This window comes from Antedon mediterranea, chromosome 4 (assembly GCF_964355755.1).
Source record: "Antedon mediterranea chromosome 4, ecAntMedi1.1, whole genome shotgun sequence".
NCBI classification, from domain to species: Eukaryota; Metazoa; Echinodermata; class Crinoidea; order Comatulida; family Antedonidae; genus Antedon; species Antedon mediterranea.
In genome coordinates, this window is record NC_092673.1 from 10,919,067 (window position 1) to 10,942,581 (window position 23,515).

General features: G+C 35.2%; 1 protein-coding gene across 1 annotated transcript in view; it reads left to right on the forward strand.

The window, feature by feature from the left end:
* LOC140046646 (putative GPI-anchor transamidase) overlaps positions 1-23,515 on the forward strand; it is a 144,737-nt gene that overhangs the window by 12,203 nt on the left and 109,019 nt on the right. Inside the window, exon 2 of the mRNA XM_072091350.1 lies at positions 11,041-11,094. Within this exon, the coding sequence (XP_071947451.1) occupies positions 11,041-11,094 (54 nt within the window). The remainder of the gene's footprint in view (positions 1-11,040; positions 11,095-23,515) is intronic.

Sequence of the window (23,515 nt, forward strand, 5' to 3'; positions counted from 1 at the left end):
TCTGTTACATTTTTCTTTGTTTTAGTTATGTGTTCTTTTGAGTCGCTAATAAATGAAATGTCGTCTGCATACTGCATGCATCTGGATATTAAGCTGTTGTAGGGGTAGTGGTGTTGTGTTTGCTGATTCGAGTGCCTTTGCTAGGTATAGTGTGAACAGTATCGAAGACATACAGTCACCTTGTGGTACTCCTAGTGTAGTAGTAAACAATTTTCCTGTCTGTTTTCCAATTCGAACGCTTAATTTTACATTGTTTATCAAAACTTTCAACATGTGTAGTTCATCATCTTGTAATATATGTCAGTATGTCGAATAGAGTATTCCTCCGCACAGTGTCAAATGCACTGGTCATGTCAAGTAGTAGTAATATTATTTCGTAGTTAGATGACACAATTGCCTTTTCTGCTAACATTTTACATAATAAATAATAATAACAGGATTTTTATAGCGCACATACCACTCAAGAGTGCTCAAGGCGCATTTCATGCATGTATGTACATGTTCGGTAGTGCTTCGTCCTTTGCGATACGCCGCCTGTGTTACAGGGACATGTTCATCTAATCTGTCGTTTATCCTATTAAGTAAGCATATTGCTAGTATTTTCTTAAGAACCGACAGAAGGATGATGGGTCGGATGTTTTTTGGTGGACCTTTTTTCTTGCCTGGTTTCGGTATTGGATGCAATATGCCTTCGTTGATTTCAGACAAAACCATGCTGCCTAGGACTTAAAGCATTAGCAACATGTGATGACAAACCATCATGCACAATGCGCTAAAAAATCTTAGACATAGTAGGCAATAACGAAATAGGACGATAGTTACAGATTAGTTTTTTGGGACCACTCTTGTGAATTGGGACAGTATTAGCGTGTTTCCAAGATGAAGGAAAAACCCCAGAATTAATAGATAGCTGAAACAATTTGCAAAGCGAATAAGAGAGTGAGGAGGAGGCACCCTTTAAGACAACGTTACTAATCTGATCAATGCCAGTAGCTTTATTGATATCAATGTTACTAAGTGCCTTTTCCACAGAATGCTGATTCACAGACAGAGAACTCAAGTTATCCACCGCATAGTCAGGAAGACCAGGATAGTCCCGGGGAACGTCCGGAGAAGGCTCACTGAAAAAAGAATGAAAATAAGAATTAAATGTGGTAGCTTTATCATAATTAGACTGGAATGAAATGTTATCGTGACTTATGAATATCTGATATGGTTTTTCTATATAATATTTTAAATTCTAAATATGACTGTTCATTAATTTCACTATTTAGTTTAAATGTTCCTGGTCGTACACGAAATAGACATTTATTGCATATTCCTTTTAGCCGTGTCGACTGTACTAAGAGGGGACTTTTTCATAGACTACCTTATACATTTAATAATCTAAATAGCAATCATATCGATATTTTTAATGATAGACTTGGTTATTTTAAGAGGACGATTATGTGTTCACTTCTTGAACAGCCTGCATAACCTGTTTGATTAATTGAAATTGTTTATGGCATGCCGATCTATGTTATATATATATATATATATATTTTATCTGTATTTTATTGTTAACCGTTTTTTATGTTGTATTGTTTTATGTTTCAAACCTGTTAGTGGCGGTATTTATCGCTGTTGGTTTTGACTGAATAAAAAAATTTAAAAAAAAATAATAAATAAAAAAATTTCTTAGTGCACATTCAGCTAGCTGTGTTCCATTATTGTTCGTTTTATCTTTACCATATCTTCCTACACATTGTGGATAATCATGATGGCTGACCCCCGTTTTTGCATTCATATCTCCAGCTAATATTAGGATATCTCTGTTTTTTGCTTCATTTACCGTATATTTCGGTGTATAAGTCGCACTTTTGACATGCAAATTTGATCTCTAAATTAAGGGTGCGTCTTATACACCGAACATAAATGCCTCACCACACAGATTGTACATAGGCCTAGGCTATCGTCACCTCGTTTTCTAGGCCTGAGTAGGCTAGGCCTAGCTACAGTAACTAACTAACGTAACGGCAACCTGCTTCTGCCTAGGCCTAGTTTTCAAGTCATTTTAGCATGATGTTATACTAAATATGATGAAAAGATTTGTTCATTATGGTGCTCCGATAAAATATCATTTGTAAACGTTTACCTCGTACGATTGGAGTAGTATTTATTTATACAGTAGTTATACGCACGATCGCCGTACCCCAAGCGCAAGCCCTTCTTTTGGTGGCACATGGTGTACGGTATTCGACTAGTATATTCTCCAGGTGATTATAGCATGGACCTAGCGTACACACTTCTCGGATACATAGATACTAATCGAATACGATTGTCCGTGAAAACGTGCGCCCTCTCGAAATGATCGAGCGAGGCTAGCCCACACACGTGCGTGTTAAACACACGGTCATGCACTCGATGTTGCGGCGAAATTCATGAATAACAAGTTAGAAAGAACTTGTTGAGGCTGGGCGCGGCCGAGCCTAGATAAGAAAAAACCTAAATAAAGGACGCCGTTGTAGATATAACAAAATATATTATTACAATAATATTGATTACAATTTAAAAAAACATTGTTTTGATGAAATATAAGGTGCGTCTTATACATCGACGATATAAAAAATACCGATATTTTACTCTCAGTTGGGGGTGCGTCTTATACACAGGTGCGACTTATACACCGAAATATACGGTAATTATGCTTCTTGTACTTCGTCATAGAACCTATCTCTATCCCAAGGTTGTTGTTTACTATATGTTCTAAAGTAGGTGCATATTATTATGCGCATACGAAAAGTACAAGCCTCGACCCAGGCTTACCTCCTCTACTTTCTATGTTGATTTGGGCTGTAATTACTCTCCGATATTTCCTTAAATTCCGCTTTAAAACTGCTCTCAACTAAAATTCCAACGCCATGACTTGTGTCATCAAATAATCATTTGAAAGTCCAACTAAAAGGTCCATTTGTCGATCTCCAAGCATTTATTTCGTTCGTTATCACGTTTACTTTAAACTCTATTTTTCGTCAACTTATTTCGTTGTACCAGGCGTCTCTTTGTTATTTCAATATGAAAGCAGAGGTAGACTGCACAGAGAGACAGACGTTACACGACACATGGATGATGAAGTCTACCCAAACTATCACGTGTTGTGCACTGCACAAAAACAACTAAACTCAAAAATTATTTTTCCCTTTGGAATTGTAATGGTGATTTTATCGTCATTTGTCAATTGTTTTGTGTTAGTTCGATTAAAGTTAAACCTTATTCAATTAAACATGTTGTTTTGAATGGTTTTTTTTGCTGCTGGTGGTATCTACAATATCTAAGGTAGGCTATACTTGGGGTAAATGGGGTCTCTAGTCTAACTTTAGAGGGGTCTGCCAGGGCCAAGGCAGTGTACAGATAGTCTGTATATAGGGGTGTCACGAAACCTAAGACCACAAAAGCTAAGACCCCCTAAGACCTAAGATCACGAAAGCTAAGACCCAAGACCTAAGATTGCAAATTCTAAGATATACTACAGCTTAAAAACAATACTTGTTTATCCATACATAATTTTAAACATAGTAGGTTTCATTTATTACCATAAATATAATTAAATACTACCGCAAAACATAGATAAACTCACATTATTTTTGTCCGTTGAGTAAATGTATATTTTTTCTTTACAACAAACAAACTTGACTGGTTGTTTGTTGGTATATATTTACTCCATTGTGTTGGTTCAGAGGATGTTTTTCTTTCGCACCTGCCTTTCTTGTATTTTGACTCCAAATTTGTTAACTGACTTTATTCTGAATATCACACTTTAAAATTAGGACTTATATAAGAACTTTCAGAAGGAAAAACACATAAAAACAAATAAATAAATCCTTTAAATTGATGTTTTTACAGACGTGTTTCTTTGTACATACTGTAACTCCTCATGCTCAATGTTTTTGTTTCTATGAAGCGCCAAAAGAGCAACAATAATAGTACAAGTATAAAAACAGAAAGAAAACGAAACAAAAAAACTTATTATCATGATTTTAAATTAAAATTTATTTGCGAGTATTTATTTCTTCGCACTAGCATGATTATACTATTATTATTACAATTTTAATTTTACATTGTTCCATCCACACTGTAGATGGACTCCACAGAGTTTTCAGCACTCTATATAATTTTTGCTCTTTTTACGTTCCATAGAAACAAAAACATTGAACACTACAACTGTAGTACGTAGTGTAGGCTAGTCATGCGAAATTCGCAAACAGTATGTGTGCGAGAAAAACGTCTGTAAAATCATCAATTTAAAAATGTATTTGTTACTTTTTATGTGATTCTTTTTCATAAAGTGCTAATTCTAAGGTGTGGTATTCAGAATAAATGTTGAGTTAAAATACAAGGCAGGTGCAAAAGATAAATATTTGTAATCTTAGGTCTTGAGTCTTAGCTTTCGTGATCTTAGGTCTTAGGGGGTCTTAGCTTTCGTGGTCTTAGGTTTCGTGACACCCCTGTATATCGGTCACTTGGTATTGCTTACAATGTGATCATATAACATTGAATGCTGGTGGTATCTACAATATCTAAGCTGGGATAGTTGGGGAAAGGGGGGTCTCTAGTCTAACTTTAGAGGGGTCTGCCAGGGCCAAGGCAGTGTACAGATAATCTGTAATAAGGTCATTTGGTATTTCTTACAATGTGCTAAATCATATAACATTGGTTGCTGGTGGTATCTACAATATCTAAGCTGGGATAGTTGGAGAAAGGGGGGTCTCTAGTCGAACTTTAGAGGGGTCTGCCAGGGCCAAGGCAGTGTAGGCTACAGATATTTTGTAATAGGTCATTTGGTATTGCTTACAATGTGCTTAATCATATAACATTGGTTGCTGGTGGTATCTACAATATCTAAAGCTGGGCTAGTTTGGGAAAGAGGGGTCTCTAGTCTAACTTTAGAGAAGGCCTGCCTGGGCCAAAGCAGTGTACAGATAGTCTGTAATAGGTCATTTGGTATGCTTACAATGTGCTAAATCATATAACATTGGTTGCTGGTGGTATCTACAATATCTAAGCTGGGCTAGTTGGGGGAAGGGGGAAGGAGGAGGGGTCGCTAGTCTAACTTTATGGTGTCTGGCACTTGCGGTGCAGCAGACAATTAGTCTGTTGTTATCCATTTAGTATTGTATGAACACAACTTGTTCATTTGGCATTAATTTTGAGTGGTACCACACTCATCTATGCTATCCCCATTTTAGGCCCTCCCTTGGGCCTATTGCAGCAGACAAAAAGTCTGTCGTTTGTGATACTGGTATAAGGATGCCAATGGGCATCCAATGGTGGTAAAATTAGGTGGTATCGCTCTCATCTAACCGGGACCAATTTTTTAGCACGTTTCGCCCACCCCCCCCCCCCCCCAACCCCAAGGTCTAGATGCAGCAGGGGGTACCTGGCAGACTCCCATTTTTATACTTCAAGTGATCCCCAACACACTTAAATAGTCAGATATTGGTACCTAGCTCATCTAACCAAATGTCTCTGGGCTGCCCGTCTATATGTCAACCTGAACTACAGTCAATGCATCTTTTACTAGGATCGCGACTCCTCTATGTTTTAGTTTACTAAATAAATTATAACCTTCTAAATTAAAAATGTTCTCATCAATTTCATACAGATAATGTTTAGGTAAAATTTCATTTAAGATTATGATATCCGGTTTAAGCTGATTTATTCTTATTCGGAGTTCTGCCATTTTGTTAGTTAATGTATCACAATTAGTGTAAATAAACGAAAGATTATCTCTGTCAATGTTGATAATCTTATTTCTTTGATAATTTAAATAAAAGTATTATTTCCTAAATTATAATTACTTTTTGTGTTTATTTTCTTTGTTTTATTAGTGTTGTGCCTGGTATTGTTTGACCTGAGGGTTGTGGTTTGGGCTTGTCCGAAAGGGCGCCTTCACAATCTCGTAGTTTCTTATCATTAAATTGGTCTCACCAGCTTGCTCTCTTCTCTCTTTCTTGACTTCCAGCGTATTAAACCGGTCACGATCTAACTTGCTTCGGTCTCTACTAACCCCTTTAATTTTCTTATCCCATGCATTCTTAAGTATAAGCTCCTTGTCTCTTGTATCATAGAAAACTAATTTAATAGGACATCTTTTATTAGGTTCTCGTTTGCCTAAACAGAAGAAAGTTCTGATTTTACTATCTACATGCTGTATATCAAGCCCATGAAGGTATTGTAGAATCAATATTGTTGTCAGATAATGTTTTGTTACATTTAAACTCGCAAGACGCACCAGGTGCATTAACATCGCAATTTTGTGAGTTGTCTTGTTCACAATCACCAAACGTTACAGAAGAAGAGGAACATTTGCAAATTCTTGGAATGTATCAACGATCTGTTTTTATACCAACATATACAAGAACCAACTAGATTTAGAACCGGCCAAACACCAAGTATGCTGGATCTTATTTCTACCAACCAAGAAGACTTGATTAGTGATGTAACCATTTAGTCCAGGCAATCTGTGGATTGACCCAAAACAAATTGCAATAGTTTCAAAACTTTTTTTCTGATTCTGCAATTATTAGAGTGTTTTATTTTCAAAATCTACTAAAATCTGTTTAGTGGAACATATATTTTACTATTTAGAGCTCATTTGAGGTTAAAAATGTCTAAAATTGGTAATAATCAATATTTACCGACATAAACTAAGATAAATATCCTATCTACTATGATGTTTGGTACCACATGGTAGCTACTTCAATTATCTACCCAATGATAATATATATCAATAATAATAATAATAATAATGGCTCTTAAATATGCTTCTAAATATTGTGTTCTAATGAAGGCCTGTGTTTTTGAGAAATCTTATTAACCAATATTATTGTGTGTGATTATCAAAATTTCTCAAAAATAGAGATCACCACTAAACATCTCAATACTGTGTTCTTTAGGGAGGTCACTGTTTTTTAGTCGCGTGCAACGCGACTCTACAGCTCATTATGTTGGTCGATCAGTCAGTAAACACTAACTTGAGTACGCGACTGCAGCCATCTATGGCCTTGATCTATATAAAGTCACTAAGACTTCTCAATCTTATGTTCTAGGGTCCATTCGAGAGATTTTTGTAAAATAAGAGATCATCAATAAACATTTCGATATTGTGTTCTTAGCAAATGTTTCTGATTTAAAGAAATCTTGAAAAATGAGACCCCCATTAAAAATTCTCAATATTGTGTAAAAAAAACAAAAACAGAGACCCAATATAGAATACAATATTAAGAAGATTTTTTAGTAGAGATCTCTCTTTTGGAGATTTTTTGAAAAGAGAGACACAGTAAAACTTTTCATTATTGTGTTTAGGCTGGTCCCTGTTTTTAAGGTCTCTCAAAACCTCTACTGTGTTTTATTAACAAAAACAAAAAACACATAAAACATAATATTGAAACTTTTAGTGGCATTGGCAGTCTCTGTTTTTGAAAACCGGAAAACAGAGACCCAGTATGAATACAATTTTTAGTGGGGATCTTCGTTTTCAAGAATTCCCGACAATAGCGACTGCCCTATTAAGCTCTCTCTGGAATTCGGTCATAAGTGTGTAGGCAACAATGTTTCCAAGAATGACTAGTTTTAACAGGTCATCCAATAAGAACCGGAGGCGGTTGTTAAATGCACGGTTACAAATGTCCAGTCGGTCCTGTGGCTTTTCACCAGGATGATTGGAGTCGATAATTCAATGCCACTTTGGATTACATGTAAACGTAATTAAACAATCCGGCTTGCCGTACGTCCGCATTAATGCCATTGCGTCTTGGTATTGTTGCGCATACCATCTGGGACTTCCGTAAATTGTAGGTGGAAGCACAATCACTTTGTCTAAGTTGCGTACATTATCTTGCCTGTTTACTGCGTCAATGAGGCATTTATATTTTTCAGCCCTAAGAACCTTCTGATTGTTGCGAGCCCTGCAAAGTCTTTGACGCTCTGCCTTTGAGAAAGCATCAACAGCATATTGTTGCATAAGTCGGCGGCATTTTGAAATGGTGGTGAATTGATCTTTACGTGTCTGCAGCCGGTAGCAGTAATAGTTGGTAGGCGACATCTGTTTGTAATTCTGCAGCTTCATGTCGTCATGGTAACCGTCTTCATCGTGGGGAAACATGATGATATAATGAAGAGGATCGTATGAACGATGCGTGTCATAATTATATCCGTGTGAGCCTACCTCCGCGGAGATAAAGAATAATGTCAGTAGTATTGCATGATTCATTGAGCTGTAATACGGCTATTTCATTGGTTTGTGGTAAATTGTATTTTCTGTTATGTCCTGCACTGGGTTTGTGTTTGGTTGACAGTATTCGATTTTTGGAGGACAGGTTTGGCAATTCAATCACAGATTTAATACTTTTCATACTAGTCCCTTTAGTATAGTTGGGGTATGGTGTGGGGGTGAATTGGTACACCTTTGGTGAGCCTGTTGGTCATCTGTCGCGTCATAGAAGTAGAGCTTGAGCAAATTTTGGGGATGCTGGTGAATCAGGAAGTAATGAACCTATATAGTGATACACTTTACCGTGGACTTTGAATGTCCGCGAATATCCAGGTAGGGCGCTCCTCATTAACACCTATTGATGCAAGGGCCATAGCATTGTTGTCTGATGTTATTGAGGAATGATTGCTGGTTAAATAGTGTTCTGATATATTTGGTAAAGAGGATAAGTCAACCTTTCCTTGTTTGCAGCATAATCCTATTGTTTCTTTTTCAAATCGGTATATCAAGCAATACTGGCATAGGTTATTTTGGTTGAACAGTCCTTTTGGTTGAAAGTGTTCACGGGGTGAGGCACTGTGTTCTCGTTGACATCATAAGTAGTCTGAACAATACTATGTCTTTTTGGACCATAATGAATCGTCGGTACGTGTTGAAGCAGCGATTGAGTACTGTCGGCCGCTGGGGTTAGTTTGGGAGTGGGCAACTGGCAGAACTGTTGCTGGCGTAGAACTGGGATGTAATAAAAATTGAATAAGTCAAATTCACTGTAGAAAATAACAAATTTTCATTGTCACTTCCTTATGTTGTATGTGGAATGAAAAAGAAATTGTAGCCTAATGTTAAAGTGATGTCGTTCCTGTAACTGTCTCAGTATTAGTAATGTTTTGTTATTGTCATCAGATCGTCATCGTCGGCATCATCAGTAATTTTTTGAAGCACGCAAATGGCCTAATTCATGCTCTAAATTGATCAAAACTTAAAGATGTTTTGTCCCTTGAAACACAAAAAAGGAAAAAAAAAATATTCTAAATTTAAATTGGCCATATATATCAAAGTAATATTAAAGTTATTCACTTTAAGTCGAAAATTTGAGCCAAAAAAAACAAGTTTACATAATTAACAGGTAAATTAATTAGATTACATTTCATCTGGGAAATCGTCACAAGCGAAAGTAAACAAAGATTTCAAACAATGAGTATGCATATGCATGATGCTAATTAGGATTGTTTAACTCGTCACGGTTGAGAAGGTGTTTTCACACAGATCGCAAGGAAGATTTATGATTATGCATACAGAGTAGCCAAACAAGCGCATTGCATTATGAGATATGTTTTGATTGAAAACTTTCACTGGAAGTCAAAGTTATTTTTTTAACAAAAAAACATCTGTATTTCGGTTAAATTATTTTTTTTTTTTCGACTAATTTTTGGTGAAAGTTAATAACTCTTATGATACTTCAAAATTCGGAATTAGTCAAAGGGACAATACATCTTTAATTTTGAGCTTTTTAAATTTTTAACGAGCGATTTCACGTGCATGACCCTATATGCGAGTGCGTTTTAATTTTTTATTAATATTTTTACCCTTGATTAGAAGTTTACGTGATAGTGAATTTTATTAATATGTGATAATGAATTATGGAGATTGATAATGTAATTTCACAAAATGGCGTGGAAATGACGTCACGGATAAGTGATCCAATGAAAAGCTTATTAGGACTAAGTTAAAGTATTTGAAAGACATTGTGAAATTCTTCATTGCCATTCAAATTTTTGAGATAATTGACACACAAAATCTGTACAGAAAGAAATAAATAATATTGATTTCATACAATAACAATAGGTGATCATTTTATTCTAAATGATCACCTAAAAAGATCCTCAGCAGGAATTGAATCAGGCTTGATAACCATTACACCAAACTCACATTCACAAGGTTGTAGTGCAATTAGCCTAATCACACTCAGCACTAAGACCCCATTTACACTTAGGCCGGCCCTGGGTCGGCAATTGAAGTGTAAATACTCCAAAAAGTTAGGCCGGCCCTGGGCCGGACGCAGATCTGGGCCACCTCTCCAAGTAGGTTCAGGAGCGGCTTTTACGTTTTGGGCCGGCTTACGCAGTGAACCGTGAACAACGTTTTTATGAGGTTGTTGTTAGATATTTTGTAAAAAGAACCTCCTCTTCATTATCCTCATCTGTGACTTCTTTCAATAAAGTATTCCTTCGCATATACATAAAATACAGCCATGTTATATATAAAACAGTGGGGTTCATTTTGTTTTTAACGGGACAAAAAACAACAATACAGTATAAATATAAAACGGTCGGTTCGCGCGGAAAGTTGAATTGACGATCGAGAGAGAAAAATGTAAACAAACTGTACTTCGTATCCCAGCATGCAATGGTACTTCCGATATAATTATTTACGACCAGTAATCTGCGTCGCTAGTAAACGCTCTGGGCCGGCCTAAAAAGGTAAATATTTGCAACCGGCCCAGGACCGGCTCTGGACCCAAACGTAAGTGTAAATGGAGTCTAAGACAACAATGTTTAAAACATTTAAGGAAATCATATGTAGGGGAATTATACTGCCGTATGCACTCTCGGAGACCCCTTCATGGAATTGGAATATTGTTTTTGCATTTATTTTTTGTCACCTTGTCATTATAATTTTGTTGAACCAAGGTAGGATTTACTAGTGTATGGCCTTGCTAGGCCCACAGGGTATTTTTAACATGCAAAATGGTATTACTGTAGTTTAGAATTTTATATATTTTTTTGTAGGTTCCAGTAGAAAATGTCTTCAAAAGTGGTCACACAAATAACTGGGCAGTTTTGGTAAGTGCATTTTAAATAACTTTTGTACTTTTTTCAACTGTTGATGAATAAACATCAACCCTTGCCTGTGCAATGGACATATACGGTAGGCATTATACATCATTTATTAATTAAAAGAGTTCACATCTACATTATACTGTACGTATTCGAATCTCTTTAACATGTTCATATGTTGTTGATCTTCCGAAATTGCTATCATCATGTTTCATTTTAAACATTGGAATAAAAGGAGAGTCCTGTAATTTCACCTATTCTACACTGTATGTAGTATATACAGTATACTGTATACTAATTACTATAACACAAATAGACAGAATTCAGCACTAACAGCATATTCTTCTGTGTGCAACATTCCAGCGTGCGGATTACTAACGTCAAAGTGACAAGTTCTATGTTTTTCTTCTTTCTTTCTGTCATTATTTGTGGCTCGCGTAAAATGTGTTAACATAGATTTCATAACTTTGTCAACATATGAACATTATTATGAAGTTGTGCAGCATTTATTATTTAAAAACGTCAGAGTTGCGCAACATGACTTACGCGCGATTTATGAATTTCAATGATTGTTCATGTAAAAACCAAACATTATTTTTTATTGACACTTTGTCATATCAATGGCAAACCTTTTGTTGATTAAAATTTCAAAATTGTTGTTGTTTAGCACATGCATTTGTGCGCACAGCTTGTCAGGCCCGTATCCAGGGGGGGTGCGTTGGGTGCAGACGCACCCCCCCCCCCCCAAGTCCCAAAAGGTCCACTATTTCCTCGGTTGGTATTTTTTCTTGTCTTGTTTAACTAAAGACAATATCATTATATATATACAAAATTTACATTATCAATGGTATACAAACAAAAATATGCTAATATAAAATGAAAAAATACCGGTAATTAAATTACGGAATCTGAACTGACTACAAACTCGATGTAAAACATGCGCAGTCGATCATGTGACGACAAGCAATAGCTTAGCGCTTCATGTACGCGGTACGCGGTAAAGTGTTTGCTGGAGAAATACAGACAACTTAACGTCAATGAACACGTGTACTTTTTGTCGGGGAATATAATATACAGTAAAAAGCGTTCGCGTTCACTTCGTAGCTAGCTTCAGCGCCTAGAAAACCGCGACGTTTCATTGACCGTGAGAGTGCGTCAGAGTGATATTATGCACTTTATATGCATTCATTATTGCCAGCGATCTAACTTACTACTAAACAATAGCTAGGTACGCACTTGTCTGGCGGTATCCCTTTGTACGAATCGTTCAACGTTGGGTCGAGACGCGTGATATCAAGTTTCATCCAGGGACCAAAATGTGTAATGTGTTATTTTCCAGGCGAAGTTTACCGACGGTTACGTCGTGTACTGCGTCGACGTACGCTACACTACAGCAAAAACGAATTATGTTAATTGTTCGTTTGTTCACCAATTTTTTAATTTACAAGTAACCTTCTGTACCATGGGGCACCTAAAATAAATTTTTCATCCATTACTAAACAAAAAAACATGCCATTTTCGCTTAGCCAACATTATAGCTATAGTTATTACATTTTCAATATCCTGTATGTCATGAATTTCTCACCACTCGGAAGTCCAGATGGTACGCATGCATACACCTGGGAGGAATAAACTTTTTTCCCCGACTGAAAAAGGTCTACGCTTGCGTTTTTTAAGCCTCTAGGCCTGATGTTTCCAAAGTATAAAATGCAATTTTGAAGACCTGTAGCTCTAGTTTTAAACATTTTCTTAGCTCAGCCCCAACAATAAAGCTGGTCATATTTCGAAGAACAAGAAGTACATTTTCCGGGACCTAACATCTCTATTTTTCAAACATTTCTTAGCTCAGTCACAACCCATGATAGGGACTTATATATTTTTTTTCATGTTTTGAAGTATAATAAGTCCAATTTCCGGGACCTCCAACTCTATTTTTCAAAATTTTCTTTGAACTTTTATTTTTTAAATTGAAAAATATGGATTGAAACAGTCATCGCGCATCGTTTTTTTGCACGCAGTATTTTATTTATGCATTATAAAAAATGGAAAAAATGGCTACCCTAAATCTGATTTAAAAGACCTCAAATGACGCTAGAACGCGTTGCTTCCGGGGGCTTCGCCCCCCTGGACCCCCACCGGGGGCCCTTGGCGGCCCCTGGCCCTCAGCCTAGTGATGCTCGCATAGCCCCTCGTCGGGGATTGTAGCCCCCGCGTCGGGAAGATCCTGGCGCCACCCCTGCTGAGTTGGCCTCATCATGAAAGCGTTAAGTTCTGGTGTCCATCGTTCAACTAGCCCAAGCCACAACAGAGAGTCTTACATCAGTCTTTAGAACGTCAAATAACGCAAATTTTTGCTGATCGGGGGCCCTTGGCGGCCCCCTGGCCCTCAGCCATTGTTGCTCGCTTCGCTCGCACCCCCCCATTATAAATGCTGCATACGGGCCTGCTTGTACAAAGCAAAGAAAAATAGTTTTTGCAATTGAGTTTATTTTTCATACCTGTAATAGATTTCATTCATTTTGATGAACTTTAATGGCAAAATAACGATGTATGTGTTGAACAATAATAATTGTGTGCTAAAGAATAGGTAATTTAATGCAAATTTGTGCAGGTAATTTTCTTGAAAAAGTTCTTATTAGACTGAATAGAAACATATACCTTCAGGTTAATTTGAGCCCTATTTAAAGTTTTTCTAACTGTTACGGAGTTATATCATATATCGAATGATGTGAATATCGAACTTATGTGCGTAGCTTTTCGACCGTTTTACTTGCCTAGGGAGTTTAATGAACTTTATGTTATTATAGCATATATTCCCCTAGATACAGACGCGAATAAAGCAGCTAAGATCGTTACCGAAACTGTACATAAGTTTAAGATAAATCTCCTGATTCGCCTAAACTTATTATGGGTGATTTAAAACCATTGTGATAAAGAATTGTCGAATTTTCTTCAAAATTTCGTAAAATGCGTCAACAAACCAACCAGAGGAGATAACATTCTTGAACAGTGCTATACAGTACTGACTACAAATCATGTACCATAACCCGCGTTTGTCGCGCGTGTAAAATATGTGTAATTGCCGCGTGCCTGTATTTGCCGTGTGGACCATGACGTCATCACTTTGTAGCTTTTTACTGGTAAAATATGGAACTCCCGGTACGACGCCCGCGACAACACACACGTGGGTATCAGTTTGTTTTGTTTCTATTGTTTAGGCCTACCATCATATATGTAATCTGAACCCGCCCGTTACTGTATGTAACAAAGTTTATTTTTTCGCTATTGTTAGGCAAACAATAAATAAGAAAGTTTATAGAATTCATGTAAATTGTTTTTCATCGGGTTTTTGTTTAGAGTTGACGTCGTATTAAAATACAGAGCTAGGAGTGTTTTAGGCCAAGTACAGTATTCGCACAAACTGTGACTGTGAATGGGTTTTCCGCCGCTCGGTGTAGAAAGTCAAATGATTACGTTCTTCTAACACGTTTATTAAATGTCTTTTAGTATATTTCTATCTAACATGTCTGCATTGTATACTTGCTTTATAAATTCTCTGCTTATGAAACGACTTAATAAGTTGCTAAATTGACGTTTAAAACAGATATTTGTCTGACATCAGCCCATGTTTATAATGAAAACAAAACAAGGTTCCGAAAATGGTACAGTCCAAAATGAGGTGTGCAATTAAATAATATCAACGTAAACACATGCGCACGGTATCAGGGCTGTAATTATAAGAGAACTGATTTCCCCTGGACGGGAAATGGTAAAAACTTGTATTTATTCGACCTCGCTTCTCTCTCTCGCTCTGGCTGTGTGCGGAGGATTGCTCCAACGTGGTTTCGTTCAGCGATTAATGGTCCAGTCCGTAACAGGGGTGTACATTAGTTACCGCGCTAAATACATGCATGTCAATACTGGTGTTGTAATACTATATAAATGTTTTCCTCCCCGACGGGGAATGGTAAAACCTTTATGTTATTATTTGGCCTAGCAAATTGTGGGTACTCAATGGATGAACTCTACAACGTGGTGCGTACCACCAGCGACGATCGTGTTTTGAAAGATATTGTTGGGTCTTTTCTACCTTGTTTTTTTTAATGAGTTTTCTCAAATACTTAATAAATATGACTTAAAAATATATATAAACAAACCCTGAAAGCAAACTAGGCCTAGAATAGTAGTACTGTACTCCCGGTAGTAAGCCTACTATACTAAACTAGGCCTCCTAGGCCTAGCTAGTAATAGTATTTTCAATCACAGACATAATTGCATCATGGAGGTTTTTACCTCCATGATGGCACTATGATAAATAAATCGATTTTTTATTTCAAACAGGCCTATATTTTGTTATATAAAATGCTGTTATCCTGTACTATAATTCCAGTTATTGACTGTTTGGTGATAATAATATATATGAACAAAACATCAACAAATTATAAATACAGTTCGCTGCAGTTGAATTACTCAATGCAGTAATGCATGAGTGAATATGGACAGTATTGTTAGTACCTAATTACACGCGAGTCACGCGTTTTTCACACCCGTGTAAAATGTGTGGGCTTGGTATATGATATGTAGTCAGTACTGTAGTTCTGTAGATAATTCTTATAAGTGCTACATCGCTCCTGAAATCGGCAACTCTGATCATAATGTTATCCACCTTTTACCATCTTACAAGCAAAGGCTCATTAGTAAAAAACCTCTAAAGCATTTAGTGAAGATATGGGACGATGATGCTGTTCATGGACTTTGAGCATGTTTTGAGAACACAGACTGGTCCACTCTTATTGACTCTGAAAGTTTGGACGCTTCTGTTGATACTGTCAACGCATATATTGTGAAGAACAATTTGTTAAGACAAGGACTATTAAAGTGTTTGGTAATAATAAACCTTGGGCTACTAAGAAATTAAAGAGTTTGCTAACAGATACAGTACATGTAAAACCCATAAAGAAGGGGATTTAGTGAAGTTAGGTATTCTAAAAGACGAAATTAAATTAGATACCAGATTTGAACTCGTCACTTTGACGAATTCTGGTTATCTGCCGCGCAAACGCCACGTGCAGGTCATACGTTAGAATATTGCGCACAGAAAAACGATTATGCCATTGTGACCTGAAGAAAATAAAATGTTATTGTACCCTCTAGTTTGTGTCTAAGTATATACAGAACAAAATACTGTATACATACTACATACAGTGCAGAATAGGTGGAAATAACAGAACCCTCCTTTTATTTCAATTTTTAACATGATGACGTCATCATAATGAAACGCGTAGGTAGCAATTTTGGAAGGAAATTATCTGAGCAACAACATATTAATGTGTTGAAGAAATTTGGATAGTAGAATATAAATGCGTGCTCTTTTAAATGTCATGAACTACGACCCAAAATATGAAAATACGACTTTTATAATTCAACTGGCCATATGATGACGTCACAACATCCAATGCGCAACATAAATTTGTATCTACAATTCAACAGCTTCCAGAAAACATTTTAATCATGGTTATCACTTTTTATTCTGACGAGCTATAACAGATTGAAATTTACTGTAAAGATGAAAATAAATGACCCTCGTTATTTACATTTTTAGACATGATGATGTCATAAAAATTAAAATATTTTTAACTTATACGAAAGATAGTTGATTGACGTAGACAATATTAAAATTTCGGGGGAAATGGAATACGTATAAGCGAGATGCGCTCTGTTGAATGTGATGAGCAATAACGAAAGGGACAAAAATCCCATATTTTACATTCGTGTGGCCATACAATGACGTCATAACATCCGAAACATAAAAATTCTGCATGAATTCATATCTACAATTTATCTTCTTACATAATAAATTAAAAAAATTAGCTTTGATCCTGAAGGGTTATAATAGATTCAAAATTGGCATTTTTTTGACAATATTTTACAACTTTTTCAAGTAAAACGCGCGCAAATGGTCTAAATCAACGTGTTCGTATGACATCATTTTAAAATGAAATGAAAAAAACATGATTTTCATGCTCCGTGCGCCCCTTACGCGTAAAACTTTTCGCGCGCGTGGGAATTTTTGACATGCTCAAAATGTCATGATCAGCTTAGAAAGTTGATTAGAAACAAATTTTGCGCACTGTGAATTTAAATGCGCGTGCGCGCGAAACTTCTTGTGAAACATGCCATTTTTAATCCATAGAAAGTTTGCCCTTGATATGACTTAAATTTTCACCAAGTGTCAATACAAAATGACTTTATAATCTATGATCAATCATTTAAATTCATAAAATCGCGTGTAACTTACGCTCACGTATGTTCTCCCGCAATGCAAATATAGGGAAGTTAACTGGCAAAGCAAAACTATAGAGGGCGTCGAAGCAGCGAAGCGTGTTAATTGAAAGTTTTCACACAAAACGTTTTGGACACGCGACGCTGAAAGACGATTCCATACATATAAAAGACATAAAATAAGTTTTAAAAAACTCCTCAATGATATAAAACATTAAACCTTTTTTATTTTTAAACTTATTTTCTTAAAACATATGTATATTTCAAAAATGTTTATATAATATTTTAAATACTATAACATTTCAAACATTGCTATGCAAAACAGTAAATGAACATTCTCGCTTCAAAAATTTCGGAAGTAAAATGAGTCATCTAAAATGTTAAATTACAATTAATTCGAAGTTTTTCAAACTATACAGAGTGGTATATCATCTTGTTTAACTATTATTGCATCTAATTTTAATTAACACGAGAGAGAAACTATTATTTCAAGGGAGTATAATTTTATTGAATTTAGGCTATTTGACACAGCAGAATAGACATGCCTGTGTTAAAGCATAGGCGCGTCTAGGCTATTATTAGGCGCGCGCGCGCTGGCGGCTAGGCCTTACAATACTATAGATACAGTACTGTACATAATAAATACTGTACTTTATTAATTAAATTGCCTGGCTGTGCGTCTCAATAATGAAATTATGCAAGATAGTAATTTATGTATGTTTATTATATATCATATTATATAAACATACACTATATTATTTCTATTATTATTTCTTTTTTTATCTGTAATGTTTAATATTAATAGGCAAGACCTAGATGTACCCATAGAAAAATATACCTCAAATATTTGTATGTATTCAAATTTTTAAATTAAATATTAGATTAATATTGTTAATACTGTAGATATTAAAATTCATTACTAAAAACAATGACAATATTTATCGATAGTAATCTTGATTAGGCCTAACTATTTTTCTCATCACAAATTAAAATCATATTAGAGATACATCGTATTCGTAACAATTACAATATATTTTATATTATAACATGATATAATCTTCTGGAGCCGTCAACTACAGTTAAATATCGCGTCTATTCCATTCACCATTTGACAGTGCTTTTTCAACAGCTGGAAAATTAGTCGACTGTACCATATTTTCTGATCATTCGGAAAAATTGCCTCATGCAATAAATAAACATTTCATCTGACTCCAGACATACCTTTAAAAAAATATAATAAAAAATAAAACCAGTGTTATGTGTAATTTATTGGTAATAAAATTGCAATACATACATATTAATTGTATGCATAATTATAAAATAAAAATACCGTACTGTACAATGTTTAAAATAAAATGTTGCCTATTACCAAAATGGAATAACCCAAACCTAGCGTTACTTATACAACAAGTGGATTATACTATTATTAAAGACGGGGAGGTCAGTGTAATGATATAAGGAGCTGAAATAATTTTAACGATATAAAAACAATATTAACATTAATGAACTATAAAGATATACTGCAAAACATTAGTTCTTAAACAATTTAATCTATAACAAACAATAAATTATGAAAATGTGTATAATTCGGACCACATTCCACAAAAACACCTAACGATATGCCTCGCACATGGGTGGATATATCCCCAAACTCCAGTCTCTTTTAAAACTTGTATGTAGGCCTAGGCCTTCAAATCTAGGCCTAGTCGGTATATTTAAGATATGTGATGAGAATTACCTGGCATGGTAGCATTTAAAATACTTGAGTGTGTTTGGTTGATCGCTAACATACTCAATAACAACTGTATTTTAGAGAGAAAATAGTGAAAATTCCTCGTTTTTTGTTCCATCACAACTCCACACCGTCAATTGTTTCTCTAAAACCTTTAAACCACGTGACTAGTTCAATTAATCATGAATATGTATGAGAATACCTGACCTCACAAAAAACTTCCGAATTTTTTTTTTGAAAAGTTTGAAAATTGTACGATTTTTGGTTTAAAATTTGAGTAAAATTGAGACTAAAAGTAAGATAAATAACAGGTGTATTCCGCTTTGTTTTTTCTTCGTGTTTTTAGATATTTTGATTAAAAAAGTATAAAGGAAAATAAATAAATTGTTTTAAGGTCAAATATTTATGGAAAGGCTATGAAAAATGCTAGGCCATTTGTTGATCCAAATTCAATCGACCGTTACGCAAAATAAACAAGTGCGCGTGGTTTTTAAACGGCGCGTTAATGCGCATGCGTCAAGTCGCGAAATTCTCTAGGAAACATACGTGCGCTACGAGACTCTAACGTCATATAACGAAATTTCTTGCAAATCTACAGCTACAGGTCAATCTTATGACAAAGTTATACAATCTTATGTTGACCAGAATTAGAGATACGCTGCGAACAAAATTCCGGGAAAGAAAGAAGAATAACATAGAAGAAAAAAAAAAAAGATCCTGACAATAACAAGGGGTTATCCGCCAAGTGCGGATAACCAAAAAGAAAACTAGATTAGAACTCGTCACTACGGACGAGTTAGGTTATCCGCAGCGCAAACGCCACGTGCACGTCATACGTTAGAATATTGCGCGCAGTATAACGATTAAGCCATTGAAAAAATGTTAGTGCGCTCTCTATTTTACGTCACGTCTAAGTATATACAGTATATACTGTATACGTACTACATACTGTGCAGAATAGGTGAAAATAAGTGACCAAAGTTATTGACGCTTTTGGACATGATGACGTCATCACAATTTTAAAAACGGTATATCATGCGAAAGATAATTGATCGGCCTAGACAATATAAAAAAGTGGGGGGAAGTGGAATACGGATAAGTGGAGATGCGCTCTATTAAATGTGATGAGCTATGACGAAAGAGACAAAAATTCGCTATTTTTTTTCAAGTGGCCATACGATGACGTCACTATGTCCAGTTAGCCATATCGATGCATGATTCTATATCTACAACTCATCAACTTCCATAATATAATAAAAAATAAACTTCACCATGTAGTTTAAAATGTATGACTGTTTAAAAAAAGGCATAATTTTGACGAATTTTTGAACTTTTTCATAAAAAACGCAAGCAAATTATCCAATTCCACGTGCTCGTATGACGTAATTTTAAGTCGAAATTGTTTAAAAGTTGGTAAAATTACTAGAAAACCCTGGAAAAACATAAATCATGCGAAAAAGTTATATTTTTGCGCTACATGCGCACGCGCGCGTAAAATATTTACGCGTGCGTGGGAATTTTTGAAATGCTCAAAATGACATGAAACGCGTAGAAAGTTGATTAGAAGTTGATTTTTCGCATTTTGCAATTTTAAACGCGCATGCGTGCGTGCGAAAGATGCCATTGTTAATCCATAGAAAGTTTGCCCTTGATATGACTTAAATGTTCACCAAGTGTCATTACAAAATGACTTGGTTTTTAGTCTATGTTAAATACGCTAAATTCATAAATCGCGCGTAAAAGTAAAAAAACGAACTGTCCTGCACTTCTACAGATAGAGGTAAATCTTCTGACAAAGTTATACGATGTAATGTTGATCAGAATTTGAGATACACGTGACACAAAATTCTGGGAAAGAAAGAAGAACTAGACATGAAACTCGTCACTTTGACGAGTTAGTTATCCGCTCGACAAACGTCATGTGCACGTCATACATTGGAATGTTGCACACAGAAAAAGATTATGGCATTATGACCTGAACTGAAGAATATGATAAGTTGTTATTGCTGAATTCTATTAATTTGATTCATATATAGTATACACAGTATAATCTGTATCCATATCTCATACAGTGTAGAATAGATGAAATTACGGGACCCGCTATTTAATACAATTTTTAACATGTTGACGGTTTTAAAATGAAACGCGAAGGTAGCAAATTTGGAAGGAAATTATCTCAGCAACAACATATTAACGTGTAGAAGAAATTTGAATACGTGAAATATTAATGCGCGCTTTTTTAAATGTAATGAATTATGACGCAAAAGATGAAAATACAACTTTTTTTTATTTAACTGGCCATATGATGACGTCACAACATCCGATTGGCAAAATTTTCACATGATTTTGTATCTACAATCAAATAGCTTCCAGAAAACGTTTTAATCGTGATTATCACATTTTATTCTTACGAGCTATAACAGATTAAAATTTACTGTAAAGATGAAATTAATGCCACACGTAATTAAAATTTTTAGGCATGATGACGTCAAAAGAATTAAAATATTTTTAACTCATGCGAAAGATAGTTGATTGACCTAGACAATATCAAAATCGGGGTGAAAATGGAAAATGGATAAGTGGATATGCGCTCTATTAAATGTGATGACCTATTACGAAAGATACAAAAATCCTAAATTATATATTCGCTTGGCCATACGATGACGTCACAATGTCCGGTTAGCCATATTAATACATTATTCGATATCTACAACTCATCAACTTCCAGAATATGTAATAAAAACAACTTTCACCGTTTAGTTTAGAAACTACGACTGTTTAAAAAAAGGCATAATTTTGACGAATTTTTGAACTTTTTCATCAAAAACGTGCGCAAATTGTTCAGTTCGACGTGCTCGTATGACATGATTTTAAGTCGAAATTGTTTAAAAGTTGGTAAAATTACTAAAAAAAAGGCTAGAAAAACATAAATCACACGAAGAAAATATGTTTTTAACGCTACATGCGCACCGCGCACGTAAAAATTTGTGGGCGCGTGGGAATTTTTGACGACATTATTAGACATGATGACGTCATAAAAATTAAAATATTTTTAATTCATGCGAAAGATAATTGATTGACGTTGACAATCTTAAAATCACAGGGGAAATGGAATACGTATAAGCGAGATGCGCTCTATTGAATGTGATGAGCAATAACGAAAGATACAAAAATCCTATATTTTACATGAGTGTGGCCATACGATGACGTCATAACATCCGAGAGGTAGAAATTCTGCATGAATTCATTTCTACAATTTATCTTCTTGCATAATAAGTTTAAACTAGACATGAAACTCGTCACTTTGACGAGTTAGTTATCCGCACGACAAACGCCACGAGCACGTCATACGTTGGAATATTGCACACAGAAAAAGATTATGGCATTATGACCTGAAGAAGAATATGATTATGTTATTATTGCTGAATTCTGTTATTTTGTGTCATATAGTATACACAGTATAATCTGTATACATCACATACAGTGTAGAATAGGTGAAATTACGGGACCCGCTCTTTATTCCAATTTTTAACATGCCGACAGTATCAAAATGAAACACTAAGATAGCAAATTCGGAAGGAAATTATATCAGCAACCACATATTAGCATGTAGAAGAAATTTGAATACGTGAAATATTGATGCGCGCTCTTTTAAATGTAATGAATTATAATGCAAAAGATGAAAATACGACTTTTTTTATTTAACTGGCCATATGATGACGTCACAACATCTGATTGGCAAAATGTTCACATGATTTCGTATCTACAATTCAATAGCTTCCAGAAAACGTTTTAATCGTGATTATCACATTTCATTCTTACGAGCTATAACAGATTAAAATTTACTGTAAAGATGAAATTTATGCAACATGTAATTAAAATTTTTAGGCATGATGACGTCATAAAAATTAAAATATTTTTAACTCATGCGAAAGACAGTTGATTGACCTAGACAATATCAAAATCGGGGTGAAAATGGAAAACGGATAAGTGTAGATGCGCTCTATTAAATGTGATGAGCTATGACGAAAGATACAAAAATCCTAAATTTTGTATTCGCGTAGCCATACAGTGATGTCACAATGTCTGGTTAGCCATATTAATGCATGATCCGATATTTACAACTCATCAACTTCCAGAATATGCAATAAAAATAACTTTCACCGTTTAGTTTAGAAACTACGACTGTTTAAAAAAAGGTATAATTTTGACAAATTTTGACGAATTTTTGCACTTTTTCATCAAAAACGCACATAAATTATCCAATTCGACGTGCCCGTATGATGTAATTTTAAGTTGAAAATGTTTAGAAATTTGTAAAATTACTAAAAAAGGGTGGAAAAACATAAATCACGGAAAAAAAATTGTTATCAACGCTACGTGTGCACCGCACGCATAAAAAATGCGCACGCG